This window comes from Hypanus sabinus, chromosome 3, assembly GCF_030144855.1.
Source record: "Hypanus sabinus isolate sHypSab1 chromosome 3, sHypSab1.hap1, whole genome shotgun sequence".
Lineage (NCBI taxonomy): Eukaryota > Metazoa > Chordata > Chondrichthyes > Myliobatiformes > Dasyatidae > Hypanus > Hypanus sabinus.
Window position 1 is genome coordinate 168,220,938 of NC_082708.1, and position 23,002 is coordinate 168,243,939.

Sequence of the window (23,002 nt, forward strand, 5' to 3'; positions counted from 1 at the left end):
TGCCCCTGGTAGGGTCACCCATGGTGGTATGGTCAAAGAGGAGATTGCAGACTAAGAGCAAAGCAATCAAGGCCTCAGCGGTTGAGCTGGCAAAAGATGATGACACATCCCAATGGCAGTGAAGGTGGAGGAAGGCTGCAGCAGGAAAAGGTCCCATGTTGCATTCCATGCCACTGGACCCTGACTCCAATCAGTCAAGGACCGTGTGATACTGCCCGTGCACCAGCCTCCTCACATTAAACAAAATCACACACAGGTGCTCTCCATTGAGGGAATAATCCCTCAGGAGAACATCACTCTTGTTTCAAATAATCGCATGACCACTACATTTCAAATTTGCTTTGATCCTCACATAGTCTCCACAATTTTAATCTTTTCCAATTCCCTAACCTCCACCACTTCATCTTTGCCATCAATGTCTAGTTGCTATACACCCATTCTCTATCAGGGAGGCCTTAGACCTCTCTGTTTAGTTACAGAACATGAATCCAATCATTTCCCTCTACTAAAATCCTCCTTTGCTTGGCACAAGTGGAGCTCACTCTGAACTTGCTTGTTTAAAAACTATTCCTCCCACTTTCTACAAATCAAGCATACAGCCACAGACCCTGCTAAGAGCCCTAACTATGACTGACCTTTCACTGGATTCCTAGCTTTGTCAGTCTTTATTTATATGTAGTTTTTTGTTGATTCTATTGCACTTGTTTTTCCTGAAGTAAATTCTTGCAAGGAAATGAATGTCAAGGTAGTATATGGAGGCATATATAGAACCATAGAACATTACAGCACAGTACAGGTTTCTCAGCCCTCCAGATAATCCTTAAAAAAAAGTACTAAACCCACACTACCCCATAACCCTTCATTTTTCTTTCATCCATGTGCCTGTCCAAGAGGCTCTTAAATACCCCTAATGTTTTAGCCTCCACCACCATCCTTGGCAAGTCATTCCAGGCACTCACAACCCCCTCTGTAAAAAACTTACCCCTGATGTCTCCCCTAAACTTCCCTCCCTTAATTTTGTACATATGCCCTACATGTTGTACATATGTAATTTGATAATACATTTACTTTTAACTTTGAATGTTGGAACGGTCTTTATTCTAAATCTACTCTGGCAAATAACCAACGTCATCATAACTAGACCAAATTCCAGGATTCTACTGAGTGGAGTTTTCCTTTCAATAATAAACCTGCTTCAAAAACAAGTGAAGATAACTCGAGAGAATGTCAGCAGTTATGGGATGGAATCTGGACCCATCCCTCTGTCTCCTGATACATCAGTGATTGTACAGGACAGGTGAACATTGCGCTGGTGTAAGAGACATAGGACAGAGAACAGGCCCTTCGGCGTACAATGCTGTGCTGAAACAATTAAATTAAAAATCAAATGGTCAACTAAACCACCCCCTTCTCTCTACACAATGTTCACATCCGTCATACATGTGTCTACCTAAACGTTTCTTCAAAATCCCCAATGTATCACCAGTCCGGGCTCTCCGTGTAAAAAAAAACTTGTCCTTCACATCTCCTTTCAACTTACCCCCTCTCATCTTAAATGCATGCCCTTTGCTATTACACATTTCAACCCTGGCGAAAAGATACAGTCTGTCGACTCCATCTATGCCTGTTATAATCTTATAAACCTCTATCAGATCTCCCCTCAGCATCCGCTGCCCCAGAGAAGTCTTTGTGTGCCGCTGTATCCTCTGTACCAGCCACGCTCATATCCACCTGTGAGATTCTCCAAATGGCACCACTGAGGCAGGGGTATTGTGTTACCAGCTTGGGAACTGGATTGGAGCGGCGGCCTCATCGCGTTACATTTAGACAGCTGTTAGAGGGAGGATAAATATGGAAGGCTGGATTGGAGATAGTGAGACTCCCACTTGCCCACCAAACTGGATTTATACCCAGCTTGCCAAGATGAAAGTACAGGGCTGTAATTATCCGTTTCTCCCGTGAAGTGATCACAGTATCCGCCGCATTAACAACATCCAGCTGTAGGCCCGCAGTTCGGGCACAGGGCCTTCCCTTCTCTCAACACATGCCTTTGATCCGCGCCATTTGCGCCCTTGCGAGCTGAAGACAAAACGTCGCTGAGCTGGAAATTAAAACCACCCAAAGGCGGAATATCGAGAGAAAAAAAAAATATCTGTTGCGAGCTTTCAATTTGCTGGAATCGAAGACTGCATATCGAGGGCATCCTATCAAGTTTTACAGACCCCGGCAAAAGATCTCATTGCTTGATTCCCAAACCGTTGTACTTTTTGTTGTTTTTTTCTTTGAGGGGGGAAGGGTGGATATTTCTAGAATCCTCGGTATCAGCATTTTTCCGTTAATTCATTCCAACGGGTGTCGTACTCCGGCACAGACGAGTTCCCCGGCTCCACAACTCTCCCAACCGACTGCAGGAAATCGACAGTCAATGTGCTGTCATTCCCAATGAAATGTAGCAAGCTCTCTCCTAGCCATCCGCACTTGTCCCGTTCCCGCTTCAATTCAGCCAGTGGAAAGATTCTTTGACCAAATTAACGTTGTTCTGCTGACGAGGGTGATTCCAGTTGATGGCTACTTAGGAGTATTAGTACTTCAGGACTATTCAAAGTATCTCAAACTGCAACGATATTTGTGTAAAAGTTTTGCGATTTTAAACAATCAAAAATAGAATAATATTAACACGGAGTTGCGAGGATTTAGTTTGATCGAAACCTCTTCGCGAAATGCTAAGGAGCGATCTTAAAACTTGAAACACCAAAAATTCCCGCTTACCTGTACCGCGGGCCTATTTTCTCGCTCACCACTGGTGTTTGAAAGCTGCTTCGTGACAATTATTAGTATTAGTGTATTGTTTTCTTTATCGATGACCAGACAGCACTCGGGGAGCTGTGAGTATGATTTTGTTTTCGGATCTCCAAATGTCAACCACGTTTATCGATCGAATCCATATTTGAAGTATGAACTCTTGCTCCCAGTTCACGAAGAGCCGTCACTCTCTTAGTGCGTCTGTCGCCTCTCCGCGTGTGAACTTACAAAATGGGATCAGAGAGTCGGCCAATCGGCCCATCAAGCCCGGTCCATCATTTAATAAGATATCCCGCCTGACCTGGTGGTAACCTCAACGCCGCATCCCATCTACCCACCCCGTGACCTTTCACTCGTAGTTAATCAAATATCCGACCATTCTGTCTTCAATAGTATTCAAAGATTGCTCCCACCGCCCTTTGAGAAAGAGTCGGAAGACGCACAAGCGGAGAGACAAACAAAACCGCTTCATAGAAGATAGAACAGCACAGGAACGGGTCCTTCAGCCACAATGTTGTGTCGATTCAATTAATCAACCTAACTAATCCCTTCTGCCTACAGAACGTAGAACACTACAGCAGATTCGACGTTTCTGTCCTGGTGAAGAGCCTCGGCCCGAAACGTCGACTGTTTTCCATAGCTCTGCCCGGCCTGCTGAGTTCCTCCAGCGTTTTGAGTGTGTTGCTTTGGATTTCCAGCATCTGCAGAGCTTCTCCTGCTTGTGACAGTATTGCACATATCCATCAGCAGCAGGCATCACTTCACTTTTGAACAGTGACTCCTGGTTTGCTCCAGAGTTTGGCATCTGCGATGACTTGTAACTCCAAGCCTCAGTTCCAGATTCTCTCACAAGAACAGGTCTTCTCCGTATCGGGAAACGGGGTACGCTTGTCTGTGTGACTCAATGTAGAGCCCGGGGGAGAGAAGGGGTTGTGAGTTTGGTCGAGTGAGCGGGAGAATGTGTGTGTGTGTGTGTATGTGTGTGTGTGTGTGTGCGTGTGCGTGTGCGTGTGCGTGTGCGTGTGTGTGTGTGTGTGTGTGTGTGTGTGTGCGCGCAAGAAAGGGTCAGCGATTGCCTGAATGAGTGTGTGATGCAATGCCTGATGATGATGTGTGTGTGTGTGTGTGCGTGTTAGTGAAGGAGTGCGTGGTCGAGGTTTCGGCCTGAAACATCTGATCTTTATTCTTCTCCATAGGTGCTGCCTGGCGTGCAGAGTTACTCCAGTGTGTGTGTGTGTGTGTGTGTGAGAGAGAGAGAGAGAGAGACCACAGTATACCGCGGAACGTTGTCGAGTCGGAGTTCAATTCGGTGCTGTTCTGTAAGAAGTCTCTCTGTTCTTCCTCCCCATTGAATGAGCGGGACTTTTCGGGTCCTGTTGCCCCCCACAGTCCAAAGGCGTACTGGGCAGGTTAATTGGTCATTGGAATTTGTCCCGTGATTGCGCCAGGGTTATGCCGGGCCCGAAACGTCGATTGATTGGACTCTTTTTAAGAGCTGCTGCCGGGCCTGTTGCTACATTAGGGTTAGTCGGATTTGTCGGGGGCTGCTGGTGCGCAGTGGTTGGAAGGGGCTGTATCACTAAATAATTAAAAATAAATAAAATGGAAGAACTGACAGCATCGAGCAGCATCTACGGGAGGGAACGGACGATGTTTGGTGTGTGTGTGTGTGTGTACGTTCACACACATACACGGACTAAGACATATACATATATAGAGAGAGCTATAACAGTGAGTGTGTGTGGTCTCAAGCTCGCCGACCCCGCGACCAGCACCCCCCTCCCCACCCATTCGCCGTCTCAAACAGAACCGAAGACTCGGAAATGAATAAACCTGATGGTCACTTTCATCCACGTGCGTCCAAACTCATAACGTCAGTCCACATCTGGGAACTGAGCTGTGCGCAGCGACAAGAAAAGTTGATAGGGAAATCCTGGAATCACAACCAGTTAATTAAACCTTATCTACTTCCTCGAGAAATCATTGGAATAAAGCTGCAATAATGATTTCCTCCAACCACATCCGTCGGTGAGGAACAAGCTGCGCTAAGAGAAGCTGTAAAAAATGCTTTAAAAAACTGATGCCTTTTGTCTCCCTCTGAATGGATGGGCTGCACTTCATAATCACTTTATTGTTCTGACTAAACGGAGTCAAACTCTGCAAGCACCGTCTGTTGTCTCAGGGGTGCTAAAGAAAACTGTCTTCCTACCCTTTTTCTCTCTCTCGGGACAGTAAATTATGTAAATCCCTCCAGGCAGTGATGGTAATAAACTTGAGTGTAAACACAGCGATTAAAAGGAGTCTGTAGCTTGTGAACTAAACGGGAAAAGAAGAGGGAAAAAAAGTGGTAATGTTGAGAGAGTAGAAAAGTGGAAAGGATGTCAAAACCCGGATTCCGACCACTGACCGAGATGTTAAAGCCATATCCAGGATAGTTCGTGACTCCCAGCCACAAAAAAATCCAGGCACGCTTTTCCACACGACACAGATCAACACCTTTTAGCACCTGGAATGCAGCAAAATATCCCCCGGGCGTTTCACGTGAGCATTTGCAAACAGAGATTGACACTGAGATGCAGAGGAGGTACATGACGAAAAGCTCGGTGACAGTAAAGCTTAAAGAACGTCGTTAGGGACGGAGAAACACAAAGGGGGGGGGGGGGAGATTCGTTGTTTAGAGGCTTCGGTAGCCGAGGACAACATGACAGCGATGAAATTCTTAAGCTATGCGAATGCCATTGAAACGTTCTCCCTGAAACACAAGAGATGCTGGAAATCCAGAGTAACACATAGATAATGCTGGAGGAACTCTCCATCAGTGGATGGAGCGGAATAAAGAGCCGACTTCCCGGGCCCAGATCTTTCAGCAGGAGTCTGAAGACCTACTTTTGAAGAACAGCCCCGTCCCCTCTGCCATCAGATCTCGGAAAGGTCCATGAACGCTATGCGTTTTTGCTTTATTTATTAGTGTTACGTCTTGCACTGCTACCACGAAAACAACAAATTTCTGCTTCTGACTCGTCAGTGCAGAAGGTGTGGAGATTAAAGTTCATCTGAAACGTATGAGGAAGTCCATTGAAAGGTCCGTTAAGAGTGGTACAGAAACTGCCCTTGAGACAGGCGTTTACGTGCTTCATAGACGGTCTTTCGAGTCGATACCCTTCATCCAAATTCCTTCTTGACCTGCCGAGTTCCTCCAGCATTTTGGTTTTTAATTTTGTTCCTGATTCCAGCATCTTCATCCCCTACTCTTGGCGGAGTTGGATGTGACCGCGTACCAAAGGACGGCGGCGCCGCGCTTTCAGAAGGAACCACGGGGCCTCGGATCATAATAGGAGGCAGATGCGAACAAATCCAAACCCACCGGGCACCCACCCAGTGTTAGAACACAGAACACGGGCGAATGGGTATATTTCAAACAATACCGAGTAGTTTAGACGGTTCTCGAGATAGAGCGGAAGGGCACAAATCGGCAAGATTAATTGGCCCGAATGACTTGTGAGATGAATGAAAAGGCGGAATTATACAATACACCGTGCAGCTCGCACAACGCTTCTCGCTTGCTCAGTAACTGATGGCAAACATACTTTCAGATTTCCAGCAACTTGTCTCTACTGAATTCCTGCTGGGAGGGCACGGAAAGCGGCGTTCTGCGGGCTGTTCCGCGGGTTAACGACCAGAAAAAAAAATCCAAAGGCAGAGAACCGTAAACTCTGAAAGACTTACGGTTTTACTCTTGTGCAGTTGGGAAGCATTTGCTGCTATATGTTTCAAACACCATTCGAACAACAGTTATACATGAAATTGTAAAACGTATCCAAGGAAAACTGGTTTCCGTTGAAGGAATCTCTAGGTGTTTGAGAGTCTGTGTGCCTGTGGACCTGTATGTGTAAATTGGTGAAGAACTTGTCCGGCCCGCCCCTATCCTAAATGCCCAGGGCTCTCCATCCATCAAAATTTGTCAAGATAAACAAACACGACTCCTTCACCTGCTGGGTAACAGCTACATCTCGACTAAAAGTGTAGTTTGGTTGGCTCAGCGATCGTTCGCTTTCACTCAGAGTGCTACTAATTGTCACGAAAGTTCCGAGCAAACTTCCGGACGCGACCAGCCCGTATCTCACTCACAGCATCTCACCAGGGACCATTCGGTTTCATGCACCTCTAACCAGACGCGACAAAAGCAGTCACGCTGACCCTCACTGTGCCGCCCCCTCTTACAAAGTACATGTTCAGCAGTGAAGCAATTAAAAAATAATGACCATCTCCATTAGGCCCCAAACACCTATTTGCACAATATGAATAAGTACGAAGTGAGCGATGGACTGGGTCACAGCGCCACCTACAAGGGAGGGCGGGGCCGGAGCAAAGGGCCGTTGGGCCCATTACTCTATTCCTTTCCTTTGGATCCCAGCCCCGCCCTCCCGTCGGATCATGCTGCTTGAATTCCAAACCCTTGTCAAGTCCTTCTTCTCCTAATGAACTTGGCGGTGGAAACAGTCCACTGATATTTCTCCTGCCGCTGTTACTGTATTAAATATTTTTATAGAATTGAAGGAGGCCAATAAAGTTACTGTGCCCAGTTATCCGTACTACTCATCTGCTTGTTCGCCGCACGCTAACTAAGACACGTTAGTACACCCAATTCCCTCGGTCGGAGTTCTATCCAGTTATTTGCTCCCATTCCCAGGTTTTACGAATTTATGATCAAAGTACGTAAGTCACCACATACTATCCAGAGATTCATTTCCTTACGGTCGTTCACAGTAGATCAAAGATCACAATATAATCAGTGAAAACCTGGAAACGAAAATCAGTGTGAATCGAATTGATTTATCTCCTATTAACTTGGGGAAAATCGGTAATCGCGGTTCATCAAGTCTAGGACATTAAGACACCAGTCGTGCCATTTAAGAAAACGGGGAGGCACAGCAGGGTAGCGGTTAAAGCACCTCCTTACAACGCCAGCAACTGGGGGTTAAATTCCCGCCACTGTCTGTAATAGGTTAATTGGTCACATGGATGTTGGAACTCAACGGGCTGTGTCCCTAAATTACAAAAAAAAATCAACTCTGCCTATCTTTTTTCGATTTATGTATCATCTGGATATTTTCCAGGAGATAACGCGCCTCCGTTCTATGCAGAAGAGGGTAAATCCCTTGACAGAATGATAGGAGCAATTAAAGGAATCCTCCCTCACCACATCCCAATAAATCCAACGCTTGGAAAGCATTTACTCTCCTTAAGTAACTAACAACCACTGGGCACAGGACACGTTAATGTTCCATGAAACAAATCACCATCGTAAAGAATACCAAGCGTCGCTTTTTGCCAAGTCTCCACCGTCAGTGATGATCACTTTACTATCCTGAATGCAATCATCCTTGTATTGTACCCATCCACTTAACGTCCAGTCATAATGAGTCACAATAAAAGCAAGCTTGAATGCCTTGTTTATATATTAAAAACAATCTCGGCGGAATTAGCCTCTAGGTAGTGGCAGGAATTCTTCCTGCAAATTGAAATCGTTTAATTAAATAATTACCCGGGTATCTGTCAGTTTTGTTTAAACCGAGTAAAATGAGAAGACTCGTGCAATCAATTATACACAACTCATGCTCGTTCTTCAGTCAGGAAATGCCAAATCAGTTCAAATTGCAGCCAACAGCAATTAAACGTCCAGAGACAGAAAATAAATACGAGATAGATAGGCAGATAGATTATAACTCCAAACACACAATCAGTCAGATGTTGAGTATCTTCTCTCGCATCTAACTGGATTATAAAATTATTTCCTTCCTTGTAAAACATGGAGTGTTTCATTCCCTAGATTTGTTAATATGATAAATTACCAGGGGGCAGGTGGGACAACGCAGACCCTGGTAGGTTATATGTCGCATGGATTTCTAACATTCGGATTTTTGATTTGCACATCAGATTCAGCCTAACTTCGACCTTCCGCCTCCCCTGTAAGAAAAAGTTAAATGCTTCTGAAACGTGAAGACCTGTTATCGGAATTAACTGCTAAAAGGACATATTATGATTGTCGATTTCCGGCCCGGGTCACTCTATGATCTTACTAACAGCCCTCTGCATGGAGGTACACCTTGTGCTGCACAGTAGTTGAGAAGGAGCGAGTGTGGACAATCCTAGTCCGGTAGATTGAGATTCCTTCAATTGCCAGCACCTGCAGATTCCCTTGTGTTTGAGATTCCTCAGTATTGAGCAAACTTTGATTCCGCGAACTACTGCAAATAACAACAACCGGACATCCCGTTGTGAAAATCATTTGCAATCTCTCACTTTAGGGAAGAAAAGCGGATCGCTGGAGGGCCCGTGGATTTTGCAGTGGGAAAATTACGGGCAGTGCAGGGAGAAGTAAACACGCGCACAACCGGAGGCGAATAGATCAGTTTATTTGCGCTTCCACCCGGACAGCAGAAGTTAGAGAGGGATTACACGACAGGGCAGAGACACGCCTTTATCCGACCTGGAATGCCATTGTTTACTTTCGGGCTTGAGAAACCTGACTATTTTAACACGCAAGCTACCACGTCTCCGGCCTCTGCAGCAGTTGGAGCCAAGCGAGACAAAGGGGAGAATAATGAAACTCCAAAACTAAGGGTAGAAGATCGGAATCCTTCAAAGCAGTGACATAGTTTAGACAGGATGTGGACATACATTTCACACCTAAAATCCATTGTGTAAACTTCGGAATGATATACAGAAAACATATTCTGAAGAAAGTGCACTGATTTAAAGTACTACCTCTCTGTTGCCCCCACAGATACTGTCCGATCTGCTGAATATCCCTAACTTCTTCCGCTCTTTGAAAACTATGCTAGACTGTCACGTTTGCCCAGAATAGGAAATCACATCAGATTCTCACTAAACACGTCAAGCTCCAAGATGCATGCTGTATTCTTGCAAGAAAAAAAATCCCAATCTACTCACCCCTTACACCTTCTGTGAGTGCCGTGACTCCCCAAATCATGAAAACCAGTCGAAGAAATTCCATTGTGCTTTCCCCTCCAAACAAAGTAAAACGAAGTTCCGTCTTTATATTCGTTTCTTTTTCCAGGCTGAAAGTAAATAAAAGTTTTTTTTCTTACTTTCACTTGCGAGCGAGGGCATCTGTCATAAGCTGACAGAATTTGCGCACACTCTCTCCAAAGAAGGAGCCTCACAGTCATGCGAATAACACCGGCTCCCTCCCCCCCCCCCCCCCCCCCACACACATATATACGTATTTCAGATTTTCGAACGTGCATTAGCTCCTCAAAATGAGTTGTGTTCTATTAACACCGTGGAGACCCCTTCAGTACACCAAGAACCTCAAAAGATATTTTATAACTTTCCTCACTCCTGTTTTTGGGAGGGGGGTCTGGAATGCCCCCTGTAAATTTAGCTATAAAGCCAATACCTCCAAAATGTTAGAAGTCTGAAAAGAAAATTAAGACGATTATTGTTGCCTGAGTCTGATATCATCTCCGCTTTCTCTGAAACTTTGCCTCAGTTCCTGGCTAGCGCTGCGTGCCCCGAGGATACAAAACAAGGTATCGACTGCCTCCAACATGCCATGCAATTACACATTGTCATTAGTTACAAATTTGCACCAAAACATGTTACAAAGTGAGCTGAAGGGTGGGCTACTTAGGGGAGGAGAGATGTCCACAGGCGCTACACATTGCCCACGTGCTAGGGCAATTCGCAACGGCGCAGAAAGCTGAGCACGGCAATTTGTACTATAACAAACTTGTAAAAGTTTTCTCTGAAGAAACCTAACGCGTACAATATACAGGCACCCACGCACATATATTGCTAGAAGGTAACTAGATGCTGCCGCTGCGGCCTCTTGTCTCAGAGCTTCCCGATCGGTCAATCAGTATTTATCCCGGTGATTACACACTGGCTGCCCTAACGCCCCCCGCCGCTCCCTTTGCGGCGGGCCACGCAGCCGCCACGGGACTTCTATCTGAGCTAACCGCAGATACACAACGGGAGCTCGTACCCTCGGCGGACAGTGAGTGGAGCTCACAGAGGGGGAGGGGCTGCATCGGCGCCCAATGCAAACAACCCCGGCATCGACTGGCGTAGGTTTCGAAAATCAGTCGCGCAAGTGCGCGCTTCTTACAGGATTGGAAATTGACTGGATATCTCTGTACGCTGGTGAAACTGTTTTAGCTCCGTGTTGGTAGTTCATGGGCTCTTTGGAAACTTCCAGAGGCCGTAAAAAAGGAGTCAAAGAAACGCAAGTGATTTCTAATTATCAATAAACAGACCGGCCCAAACCGAAAGAAATAGGCATTCTCTCCAGCGTACCTGTAATCCCCGGAGTATGAACTAGAACTAATCCGTGTTGTTTAAAACAGGGCTTCCCCATTTTATATGGTGCAGGGGAAGAATATCAAACACTCTGATTTAAAATCCAGGAACCAATCCATGTCGGGTCTAGAGGTGCCAACTTCCGCGGTGAGGACAATCCAACTTCTGGGAAAGAGCAGGAGATCTTTTAGCACACCACCCGAGGGTGTCCGACCAGCTGCAGACCAGGTCTCCTTTTATTATTTCACACACGCCGAAAGGTCAGGATTCAATCGCAACCATTTCTTCGCAGCGTGTCTGCTGAACTCTCCGCCTGTCTCCCGGTCGGTCTAATGAAGTACGCTCGTCATTTGCGGCGGAGAGAGCTCGGTAGATGGCTCTCAGTCAGAGAGAACAAAGTACCTGAATTCTCCGACTGGTATTTCCTTCCCTTCTTCGGCTTTTCCCTCTCAGCAGCACGACTATAGAGAGAGAGAGAGAGCAAGACTGCAATTTGAGCTCAGGCTGACTCCCTAAGTAAAGCTGGCTAGCAAGCAATCGGTACCCGGCAATGCCAATGCTGCAGTTTTCTGCCCCTGCACCCTTTATCTCTCTTTCTCTCTGCCACAGTTTGTTTGTTTTAAAGAAAAGCACGTCAAGTTGTGAGCGAGAGGTCGCTCTTTGTGTTTCGCGAAGGCTACAAGCAAGTCAGTTTCAGCAAGCAAACTTCTGGCCAATCAGCGGCGGCCTGAAACAGACAGGCAGGCTGGCTGCGCGGCCACGGCTCCTCTTATAGCAGCCTGAGGAGTAAAGCACCGCGTGTAACGTTGTTATATAAAAATGTCATTTGCAGGAGGGAAACAACCCTCACCGTTCTCCGTCGGTATTATACGCCCCTGCGGGGCTCTTCTCCTATATACTTTCCCCATATACCTCCTCGTCCTTCTTTCCCTTGTTTATCGGACTTGCCGTCAAAATGCATCAACGCTATTGGCTTCTTGCAGCCCGCAAGGTCACGATCACATCACTCCCCGAGTAAAGAGGCGTTTTGCAGAATCACCAAAAAAAATTAACAATGTAAACAGTATGCTGGTCTTATGTTGGGGAAGAAGTTTGAGTGCAAGAATACAGATTTCTTAAGACAGTGAAGGGGGTCTTCCTTCTTTCTCCTCCGAAGACGGGCCCAGAACCTGAAATATTCATTATTTCGCTTTCCACCTTTGTTTTCTGGATCCGTTGAGAATTTTCTCCCATCATTTTGTTTTTCAGATTTCCATCGTCTGTATTTTTTTTTCTTTTCAGTAAAGATTTCATGATGCGTTTCTGCAGGGCCCAGGTGAGTCATTTTTCTAACGTATAGTTAGGTCTCACCTGCAACAGAATGCGTGTGTCCGCGATAGAGTGTGGGGAGCGACGGTTGCGCAGCTGGATCCTCGAACGGTAATATCGTCCTTGAGAAAGACATTGGCATTAGAGACTACGTGGGTTCAGAAGAATGCGGGGGTGATCTCACCGACAGTTACGCAATTCTTAGAAAGCTTGTCAGAGTAGATGGAGGAAGGATGCTTCCCTTGGCTGGAACCAGGCATCACAGACTTACAGTAGGGACAGGAAAATAAGAAAGGAAGCATTTCACGGAGAGGGGTTTGAATTTCTAGGATTCTCTACTCGAGAGAGCCGTGGAGCTCAGTACATTCCTGAGAGATCGATATACTGTACTAGCTCATTGCTGCGGTATTGGACCCACCGTGATCTTACTGAAAGGTGCAGCAGCCACGAGAGGCCTCTGGCCTATTGTTTCTTGCATTGTTGTCTCATATATTTTGGCGCCTAACTATGGAATTAGCCAGAGAAACTTCCACCCATTGAACTACTCTAACCTCTTAAAGCCTTTAAACGCATTTGTACGCGAGGTGAGATAATACGGCGCCTTTCGCGACCTCGGAACTTTTGAGATACTTTACAGAGTTATGTTGATCCGGGTAGAAGATCAGACACACGGCTAACCGGGGCACACAACGATATTATGTTAAGATAAACTGCTTTTCAGCATTAAAATTGGGAAAGGAGACCGCGAAGGTTTTCTACTCATTGAGCTATTGTCTCCATGAAAGAGCGGCATATCTGACTAAAGTGTTAACCTGGACCCATTCCTGTTCAGGTGCATGGAAACCACAACCCTCGAAATGCAGGTGCTGTCGCTCAACCAGGTGCCACCAATGTATTCCAACAAAGTAACCAAGAGTTCTCTTCTTTTTCTGGGGTTGGGGGGAGGGGGGAGGGAGAGAAAAAAACATGTCAAAGATCTTCCCTTCACAAATTTATTTTACGAAGTCTCCTCACAATATGTCCATCACAGGGTTTTCGTTTGGGGTTGCTTTGAATCAGTTGGCTTGCAAGCTGACTTTAAATTCTGCCTGATAAAGAATTAACTGTAAAGCCCTGTTTCGGAAAAACTTGCTTCCGAGATTCTTTCACCACTCGACGAAGCTCTCAGAACCTTGTGCGTACTTGTTATTTTAAAAAAAACTTACGGGGCAGAAAACAGCCATGCGAAAAATCTGAAGCACAGTGCTGGAACAGGGTTGCTATGATAAAAAAAACCCTGCAGGTGCGGGAAGTATGCTGGATATAAGTGCTGGAAGCATTCAGCAGGTCGGTCAGCACATCTGTGAAGAGGAGTAGACTCAGGTCGAAGACCTTTCAGCAGAGCAGAGGTTAAAATTGACTATTTCATTAAAGTTAACAGCAAGTTTTTTTTCAATGCTGTTTTGTATTGAGGATAGTGTGTGCGTGTGTGTGTGAGAGACGGAGAGCGGGAGAGATATACTGAGAGTCGATAGACCATTAACCCTCTCACTCCTGAATATCCTTCATCCCGTTATAAAAGCTTATAAAATACACACAGGACCTGTTCATCCTCAATCCCTTAAAGCCCGATGGATAAAGACAACGAACAATTACCGGATCCGAATCAGGTTTATTACTACTGATCTATGTTTGCAACAGCACTGCAATGCGACACTTACACAAATGACAGTAAGTTACGATAAGAAACGTATATTAAATAAGTCGTGCAAAACCTGAGATAGCGTTCACTAGTTTCAAGGTTCGTTCAGAAATCTGATGGCGGAGGGGAAGAAGCAGTTCCTAAAATGATGAGTGTGCGTCTTCAGGCTCCTGTGCCTTTTCCCTGACAGTAATGAGAAGAAGGCAGGTCCTGGGAGGTGAGGGTCCTTAATGATGAAACACAGAAAGTTTCGGGGAATAACTGTCACGTGGAAGTTTTTTTTTAAATTTACCTTTCCTCTGACGGGACTAATGAAATGAATATAGTTATTGAATGTTTGCCTGGATAGTCTGTAACAAGGTAATCGAATAAACCCATCTGCATGGCACAAACCACATGCCCAACAGCGCCACTGGCTGGGACCAACACTTGACCATGAATGAACGGAAACTTAGTCAGTGGGTTGGATTTTAACACCAGACAGATAATCGGACCGCGACCAGAGAGACCCAGAGCCCAGCAACGGGAATCAAATCCGAAAATTCCCAATACCTATTTTCAATTATTAGCAGAGGACTGCCTTTTCCCTAGTGATGATGTACAAAGGTGAGTTTGATGGTTTAATTGTGGAAACGTTTCGTTTTACTATTTAACGTTTGTAAAGTTTTGGACTAGGCAAATGTAGTTGACTTATATTTTGCATTCGGGAAATAAAAGGGTTGGGGTTTAATAATACGTGTTTCTTTTTGTTCGCAGCACGGACACAGTTTCAATCATTTTAATCATTGCGGAAGGGTTCTATCCCGTTATAAACTTTAACACTTAATATTATTTAGCAAAGCATCCCGTATGTTGGTCCGAAGAAAGTAGTATATTCAGACAACCCTATTGCACAACACCCCTAAACACCAAGTCCAGGTTTCATCATACCAACGTAATACGTCATTTCAAGGTCAGGACTGTTACCTACCGGTGAAAAATGTAGATTAATAATTGGAAATTGGAAATGATTGTTAAAATATTAACTAAAATGGATCACCGTGGTCAACCAATACCGCCTACTGCATGCGATTAACAATAATTTATGTAACTGATTGCGTTTAATTCAAAGTATACAGACAGACATACTTTATTGATCCCGACGGAAATTAGGTTTCGTACTGGATACATACAACACATAGGCGTGGTTATAGTATGTAGGTTTAATATAACATAATTTGCCGGTTTTTAGATATATAATATATGTGATTTTTAGAGCTGTGGTTACGGTATGTACACCTGTGTTATACAGTCCCTGGAATAGAAAAGATCGGCACAACTGTACTGTACTGTTCTACATGTTAAAAGCGGTATGATCTATTACAGTGGAAGTCGCCATTTAATTACGGTAATGCCTGTAATTACACAATGTCTTGTTATATACGATAAGCAGTTAACTATAGGCCAGGCAATGAATGTCTGCACAATCAAACAATACTTAAATAAATTACAATAGTCTACAGTGCTCTGTAAGTGTTAGACTGAAACCTAGTATTCTAGCCCAGTTGCTCGTTCACAATCGATAGTTTTGCTACTGGTGGAATGTAGAGATTGATAAATCTCTGATAATGACCTTCTCAATAAAACTAATTCCAACGTAGTCATGGCCCAACATAATTCCAAATTATGTTGGGCCATGAGTTCAGTGACAGTGTAAAGGTTTCAAGGGGTAATTTAGATAAAACGTGTGTATTCTTTCTAGGTCCAAGATTCAAGATAATTTAATGCTATTTCCACTTCTCCGTGCAAAGAAGAATGAATTAATTGTTACTCCGGAAACGATTCAGCACATTAGGTTGATTTATGTTTATATGCTAGGCATAGGGGTGTCTGCAGAAACGGTGACTGATGAAGTAGTCTGTGTGGTGGGGGGGGGGGGTGGAGCGGGGCGTTGATCAGCTTCACTGCTTGGGGAAAGTGACATTTTTTTGAAACTGGTGGTCTTGGCGAGGATGCCTGATGGAGCGGGAGAAACAGTCTATTAGCTAGGTGGGTGGGATCCTTCTTGAAGTTACTGCCACCTTCCCCCCGCACCTTTCTGTATGTATGTCCTTGATGGAGGGGAGGCTGGTGCCAGGTGATGCGTTGGGATGTTTTGACTACAAGTTGCGACAGGTTGGAGTGTTGCTACACATTACATTAATATTTTTCATGACCTTTTAAATAGGGTTCTATCCGCCATCGGCGTTGGCTTCTCCTGAATCCCTTTGAAGGAAAATTTGTGTTTCGGTGGTTTTAACGCTCAACAATATGTGTCTGAATGGAATTAACGCAAGCTGGTTTCCTTTCTCCGCAACAACTCAAGTCAGTAACTGAACAGACAGATACAATAGTTTTCAGGCAAATCTAAACAAATCTCTGTTGTCAGTGATGTTTTCGCAAAGGACACGTAAGGATTTTGCGTTCCAAACCACTTGATTAGATTTATTGCAGTCTGAACGCCACGTTCCATCTGCTTATTATAAACGAGACCCACCCTCTAATAACACATTGTTAAGGTGCCACACGTTGTGTTTTACATGAAAACTTATGTTCATTAATCATAAGTTTGCAGCAAGCTTCATTGTTATACTGTCAACTGAATAACATTTGACGTCTATGGTTGCTAAGCATTTTATTCTAATACACACGAAATATAATACAGCATTGGTAACAACCAATGGGCACGAGTCACATTCAAATATATTATGAACACCATCAGTTAGGGAGATGGGCCGAGGAAGAGCAAAATGGATTTCAACGTAGAGGTAATGCATTTTGGACTGTCAAACCAGGGTAGGACATATACGGTGAATGGTGGAGTACCGGTGAGTGTTGTTGAATAGAGTGTCCTGGGAGGGCGAGTGCAGAATTTCCTAACAGCGGCCACGCTGGTGGTGAAGGTTTTTAACATGATGGACTTCATCGAGTTGAGTAGTGGGAACGGCACGGAAGCGTAGAGGTTAGAACAAAGCTTTACAGCACTAGTGACTCGGTTACAATAGCGGCAGGAATTGAACCGGGGTCGATTCTCCGGTTTTCTCCGGGTGTTCCGGTTTCCTCCCACAGTGCAAAGGCTTACTGGTCATTGGCCATTGATGGCCATCAAAGGCTAATTGGCCATTGTCTCTGATTAGGCTAGGGTTAAATCGGGAATTGTTGGGCACTTTGAGCCGGAAGGGCCTACTCTACACTGTATTTCAATAAATAAGTTATGTTGTAGTTATATAAGTCGTTGGCACGCCCTTGTGATATTGAGTACAGTCTTGGCCACCCAGTTGGAGGAAATACATTGTTAAGCCGGGCGGGGAGCCTGTTTGGCTTTAAGCAGAGGTTGGCGACTCTCGATCTTTATTTGCTGGAGCAGAGGAGAACCTCACAGAAGTTCATAAAGTCATAAGGAATTTGCATAAGATGGATGGTCGTACTCTTTTCCCCAGAGCTCGGGAATCTATAAGGCACCGACATAAGAGTCGAAATACTTGAGAGGTAACTTCATCATGCAGAGAGTAGTGAGAACTTGGAATGAGCTGCCAGAGGAAATGGTCGAGCTGGGTGCAACCGCCGCACTTCCGAGGCATTTGGATAGGCACATGGAGGGGACGGGTTTGAGGAGGTTTGAGCCGAACGCGGGAAACTGGGACTAGCAGGAAGGATAGGGTGGTCAGCATGGACCAGCTGGGCCGAACGGCCTGTTTCTGCACTGCATTACACTATAATACTCATACCTGTACATCTGAACACACATTTCAAGGGAAGGAGCTAGCTCAGACATTTTACTTAGGAATATAACGAATTCTAGTTTATTGTAATATTGCTAATTTTGCAAATTCAAATTGTTCAGACTGTCAGTTATGTTATTTATATACAAAGTATAATATAGTTAGATCGATTATCTAATTCTGATACAGTTGTTACGGTGGTTTTGACATGGGGAGGTGCGGCAAATATCACTTTCTGCCCAGTCTTTTTTGCACCCGGTTTATTCTGCGTCAGATAGAACTCTTGCGCTATCTCGGCTTGAGTTTGAGCATCAATCCGAGAGAACTGCCGCAGGCGGTTTCATTCCGCCTCCCACCGGCGCACGGCGGAACCACCAGCCCACGGTTGCAAAAAGCACCGCGTCAGAATGCAACACACAGAAATTCCGGAGGAATTCAGCAAGTCAGGCAGCATCTATGGAAATCATCACAGTCGACGTTCCGGGCCGAGTCCCAAAGTCCTGGCCGAAACGCCGTCTGTTTATTCATTTTCATAGATGCTGCCTGATTTGCTGAGTTCCTCCAGCGTTCTGAGCGCGTTGCTTCGGATTTCCAGCGTCTACAGAACTTCACGTGTTTGTGAACATGTCAGAATGTGAAACAGAGCCAATGGACCTTGGACCGCAGCCTGGAGCCCTGACCTCCTTGTGACCTGATTTCTCCTTCCCTATTCTGCTTTCAGCCCACTTATTTCGAAAGTGATGAAGTAATCGTGACTCGCCTTTAGGTAATCAGGATCACTGTGTTCCAGAAACGAAACACTCTCCGTTATCACCTGAAGGAGATGCGGGATTCGTGGATCGCTACGCGCTGTGGCCGCTCCCTGCCAGCGGCGTATCTAAGGTACGGTAGGTATGGTACGTGCCCTGGGCGCCTCTTGAAGGGGGGGGGGCGCCACTGAGCAGTTTCTATTAAAGTCAGACAAGCCAACCTGGGATAGTGAGAAAAGAATTTTCTTCAGATTTATGATCTGCCTTTAATTATCATGGGTGAGGAGCACTAGGATGGCCTTATTTCAGAGCATTGTGTGAGAAGACCATGAAAGGTTTCTTCACGAGGGAGGATAGTGGAGCTGAAGGACGGAAGAGACGGAAGTTGGAGGCGGAGGAAGCCAAGCAGTCGAGCAAGTTCCTCATGCTTTGAAAAGCCTGGAACAAGTAGTTCAACACGTTCTATGGAGTTGCCTGCACCTGCTATAAGTTTGTTAGAATCCAAAGGTGGATCAAGTATAAATGCATCACAAGCCGAGGAGGTAGTCAAGTCAAATGAATCTGAGTATGACGAGATTAAGAGTGAGGCAGAAGAGAACAGAGGACGTGGACGTGATGGGAGGGGAAGATGATGGTGGTGGTGGTGATGTTAAGTTTATTGATGAGATTTTACCTGACAAGATTGAACCTGACGACACTGAACCTAGTGAACTGGATGGTATCAAAGAGCCTCGAACAGTCATATCAGAAGTGATTGAATAGCATGACATTGAACTTCTGAAGTTTGACAAGAATACTGGAAAAGCAATTCTGCCTGATGTGTTGAGAATAGAAATAATAAAGCTGGGTTCGAAGTATTTCCAGAACAGTGAGGGGCCTGTCCTACCAACAAATAACTACTCAATGAACAAAACTTGGTTCAAGAGGAAATTGGGAAATGGTTGTGGTGAGGAAGTGACTTGCTCATTGCTCACTTCTAAAAAGTCTGCATTTTGTATCTGTTGTCTTCTGTATTCCCGGTCAGACCATCAATCCTCATTGGAGCAGGAAAGTGGATTCAACCAGTGGAAAGCACCTGAAAAGGTTAGTGTTCATGAAAATGCCAGAATCATTGGGATTGCTTCACACAGTGGAAAGAAATGGAAAGAAATTTAGCTGGAAACAGAGGAGTTATTGACGTGGTATTTCAATCACAGATTGAGAAGGAAAAGCAGAAGTGGCGTGATATCTTGACAAGAATCCTTCACTGCATAAAATTCCTTGCGACTCAGAACCTGGCTTTGCGAGGACACAGGGAGTCACTTCAGCTAGACGATGACTCCAATGGGGGAAATTTCCTTGGCTTACTGAAACTACCGGCCATCTTTGACCCTGTCATAAAAGAACACCTCACTCATTTGGAAAGTCATCCTGGATCCACGTCTTATCTTTCATCAGGTGTCCAGAACAAATTCATCCACATGATGGCATCCACTGTTCACCAGAGTTCACTGAGAAGCATTGGTAAAGCCAAGTACTATGGTCTCATGTTTGACTCAACACCTGATCAGGCACACTGAGCAGATGTCAGACGTAGTGAGGTATGTGGAAGTTGATTTTGAGAGGGAAACAGTCCATGTTAGAGAGTCCTTCCTTGGTTTTATCCAGATAAGCCAGAAGGATGCTAAGAGCTTGGTTGAAGACATCTTGAAACAGCTAGAAGGACAAAATGGAGCTACAAGATTGTCGGTCACAGTACTATGACAACAGGACCTAAGGCTCCACCTGTACCTCCTTCTTAATGGTAGGAGCAAGAAGAGAGCATGGTCTGGAAGATGGGTGTCCTTGCTGATTGATACAGCTTCAGTACTTAAAATGACTGATAGCATTGGTTATTTTTTCCTCTTTTTGCAAATGTCATTTTAATCTATTTTTAATAGAAAAAGTAAATAAAGATTTCCAGTCATCACATGATGGGAATTAGCATTCTGGATCTCCAGCTTCCTCCAGCTGGTAAAGGAAAATAATACTGCCTTTGTTCCAGTTACTGAAAAACGTCACAAGTGCAAAAAAAAATACAGAACCTGGCAATGAGTTTGGTTAGCTGTTTAACAAGGCCCCTGGTATTAATTTTTCATGGATAACCGAGGATAACATTCACCTATTGTCCCAAAGATCTTCAAAGGAACATAACTCTACTTTATAAAACTCTGGTTAGGCCACATCTGGAGTATTGTGTACAGTTTTGATTGCCCCACTACAGGAGGGATGTTGAGGCTTTGAAGAAGGTGCAGAAAAGGTTTATCAGGATGTTACCCAGTCTAGAGGACATGTGCTACCACGAGAGGCTGGACAGCCAGAGCCCGAGGGGAAATCTAATAGAGGGTTTATAAGATAATGAGAGGCATAGATAGAGAGGACAGAGAATATCTGTTTCTCAGGGTTGAAACGTCTAAAGCCAGAAGGAATGCATTGAAAGCAGTGGTGGGCTAAGGAGAGAAGCGAGCATACTGGTAGAGAGATGCAAGAGAGCAGGGAGCAGGTGCGTATCTACGGAAAATAGCGCCTTTGGCAAACACTGAAATTGCGCCCCTGTCCAAACATCCAACACCCATCTTTTAGATAACTTTACCATAATATCAGCTCAAAAATACAAGTCAAACTTTTAACTAACAAATTATGGTACTACATGAAAATTGTTACTGCATTTTCCTTGCTTTCACTGATGCAAATTGGTCTATGATGTGATGAAAGTCAGTTTTTCAGTTTCTTCCTTCTACGCTCAGCAGAGCGAGATCACAGAGTCTGCCTTGACCCAATGAGACTCTCAAATGCAAAAGTATAGTTTTAACTTGCTGAAAGATCTCTCACAGCTGGCGATGGAAACTGCGATGTTTAGCATTATCTGAATAGCAATGAAGATTGGGGAAGACGCTCTCATCTCCATACTGAACAATAAATTCAAGAAGCCCTTCAGGTCTTGATATTTTCATGTTGACCCACCTTGATAGCAACATCCTGCAATCCAACAATCAAGCTCCTGAACTGGTGAGGATAACTTCTGAATTGATTCCACAACCTACAGACTCACTTTCAAGCTCGTTGCAGCTCATGTTATCAGTACTACTTATTTGATTTTTGTATTAATTATTTGTTTGGTTGCCCTCTTTTGCATGTTGGTTGTTTGCTGGTCTTTGTTATTTATAATTTTTCATAATTTTAATTCTATTACTGTACTGTTTTCCTGTAAATGCCTGCAAGAAAATGAATCTCAAACTGCTATACGGTGGAATACAGTACGTGTTCTCTGATAATAAATTTACTTCGACTTTACCTGCAGTACCTCCAAGAGGATTGCAGCTTTATCATGGCTAGACTTGTGTACATCAATGACCTGAAGGACTATGCTGGTTGGAGTCAGGGTTTTATGCTTTGGCTTTTGGTAGGGCCGCCCATGCTAAGCAGGTCAAATGTCATAAGATGGGCATTGAGAGCGGACCCAAATGCAAGACACAGACACTGAAGTACTAGGGATAGGACTAGGTGTGTCAAGAAAGCAAGGGAAGTGGGGAAGAAATGCCGCTGAAACAGGCCCTGGACAAGACTAGGATACAGGGCCAGGGCTAGGACTAGACTAGGAAAGCGGAACCTGGAACCTGGACAAGGACTCCAAGCCAGAGTCTGGACAAGAACCTGGAACCTAGGTCTTAACTTGGGCTCGGACTCCAGATCTAGGCTCGGACAAGATGTGGCAAGGCAACAGGACTGGACGTGGGGTGCAGGACGCAGGTCTCCTGGGCTGGATGAGGACATGAAGCTCAGAATTGGTCTTGGGGGATGGGGACGCGGGACACAGAGCCTCAGTCTCGGGGATGGGGACGCGGGACACAGAGCCTCGGTCTCGGGGGACGGGGACGCGGGACACAGAGCCTCGGTCTCGGGGGACGGGGACGCGGGACACAGAGCCTCGGTCTCGGGGGACGGGGACGCGGGACTCAGAGCCTCGGTCTCGGGGGACGGCGACGCGGGACACAGAGCCTCGGTCTCGGGGGACGGGGACGCGGGACACAGAGCCTCGGTCTCGGGGGACGGGGACGCGGGACACAGAGCCTCGGTCTCGGGGGACGGGGACGCGGGACACAGAGCCTCGGTCTCGGGGGACGGGGACGCGGGACACAGAGCCTCGGTCTCGGGGGACGGCGACGCGGGACACAGAGCCTCGGGGGGACGGGGATGTGGGACACAGAGCCTCAGTCTCGGGGGACGCGGGACACAGAGCTGGGATCCCTCCTTGGGAAGAGGACGTAGGGCAGGGATTCATACACAGAAAGCTGAATACAACAAGAGAGTTCCCAATACTAAGTAGCAGCAAGCAGTCAGACCTACCTAGCAAAGGTGAGAACACAAAGAGACAGTTC

At 45.4% G+C, this 23,002-nt stretch overlaps 1 protein-coding gene and 1 long non-coding RNA gene across 6 annotated transcripts in view; one reads left to right on the plus strand and one right to left on the minus strand.

Moving 5' to 3' along the window:
- The window catches only part of LOC132391879 (fibroblast growth factor receptor-like 1), a 329,539-nt gene extending 317,623 nt beyond the window's left edge, over nucleotides 1-11,916 (minus strand). Inside the window, exons 1-2 of one of the 5 annotated variants that reach the window (XM_059965616.1) lie at nucleotides 10,226-10,359; nucleotides 9,757-9,884 (exon numbers count right to left, since the gene is read on the minus strand). In XM_059965616.1, coding sequence (XP_059821599.1) covers nucleotides 9,757-9,884; nucleotides 10,226-10,290 — 193 coding nt within the window. In that variant the 5' untranslated portion in view covers nucleotides 10,291-10,359. Of the gene's footprint in view, nucleotides 1-9,756; nucleotides 9,885-10,225; nucleotides 10,360-10,615; nucleotides 10,798-11,124 lie in introns of those variants that run through there. The other 4 variants (XM_059965615.1, XM_059965613.1, XM_059965614.1 and 1 more) reach the window with 4 other exon arrangements.
- Nucleotides 11,917-12,480: 564 nt separating this feature from the next.
- LOC132391888 (uncharacterized) lies at nucleotides 12,481-22,331 on the plus strand. The gene is made up of 3 exons (XR_009511367.1): nucleotides 12,481-14,722; nucleotides 14,873-15,068; nucleotides 16,323-22,331. It is a non-coding gene; the product is annotated as an uncharacterized LOC132391888 (long non-coding RNA).
- The last annotated feature ends 671 nt before the right edge of the window (nucleotides 22,332-23,002 follow it).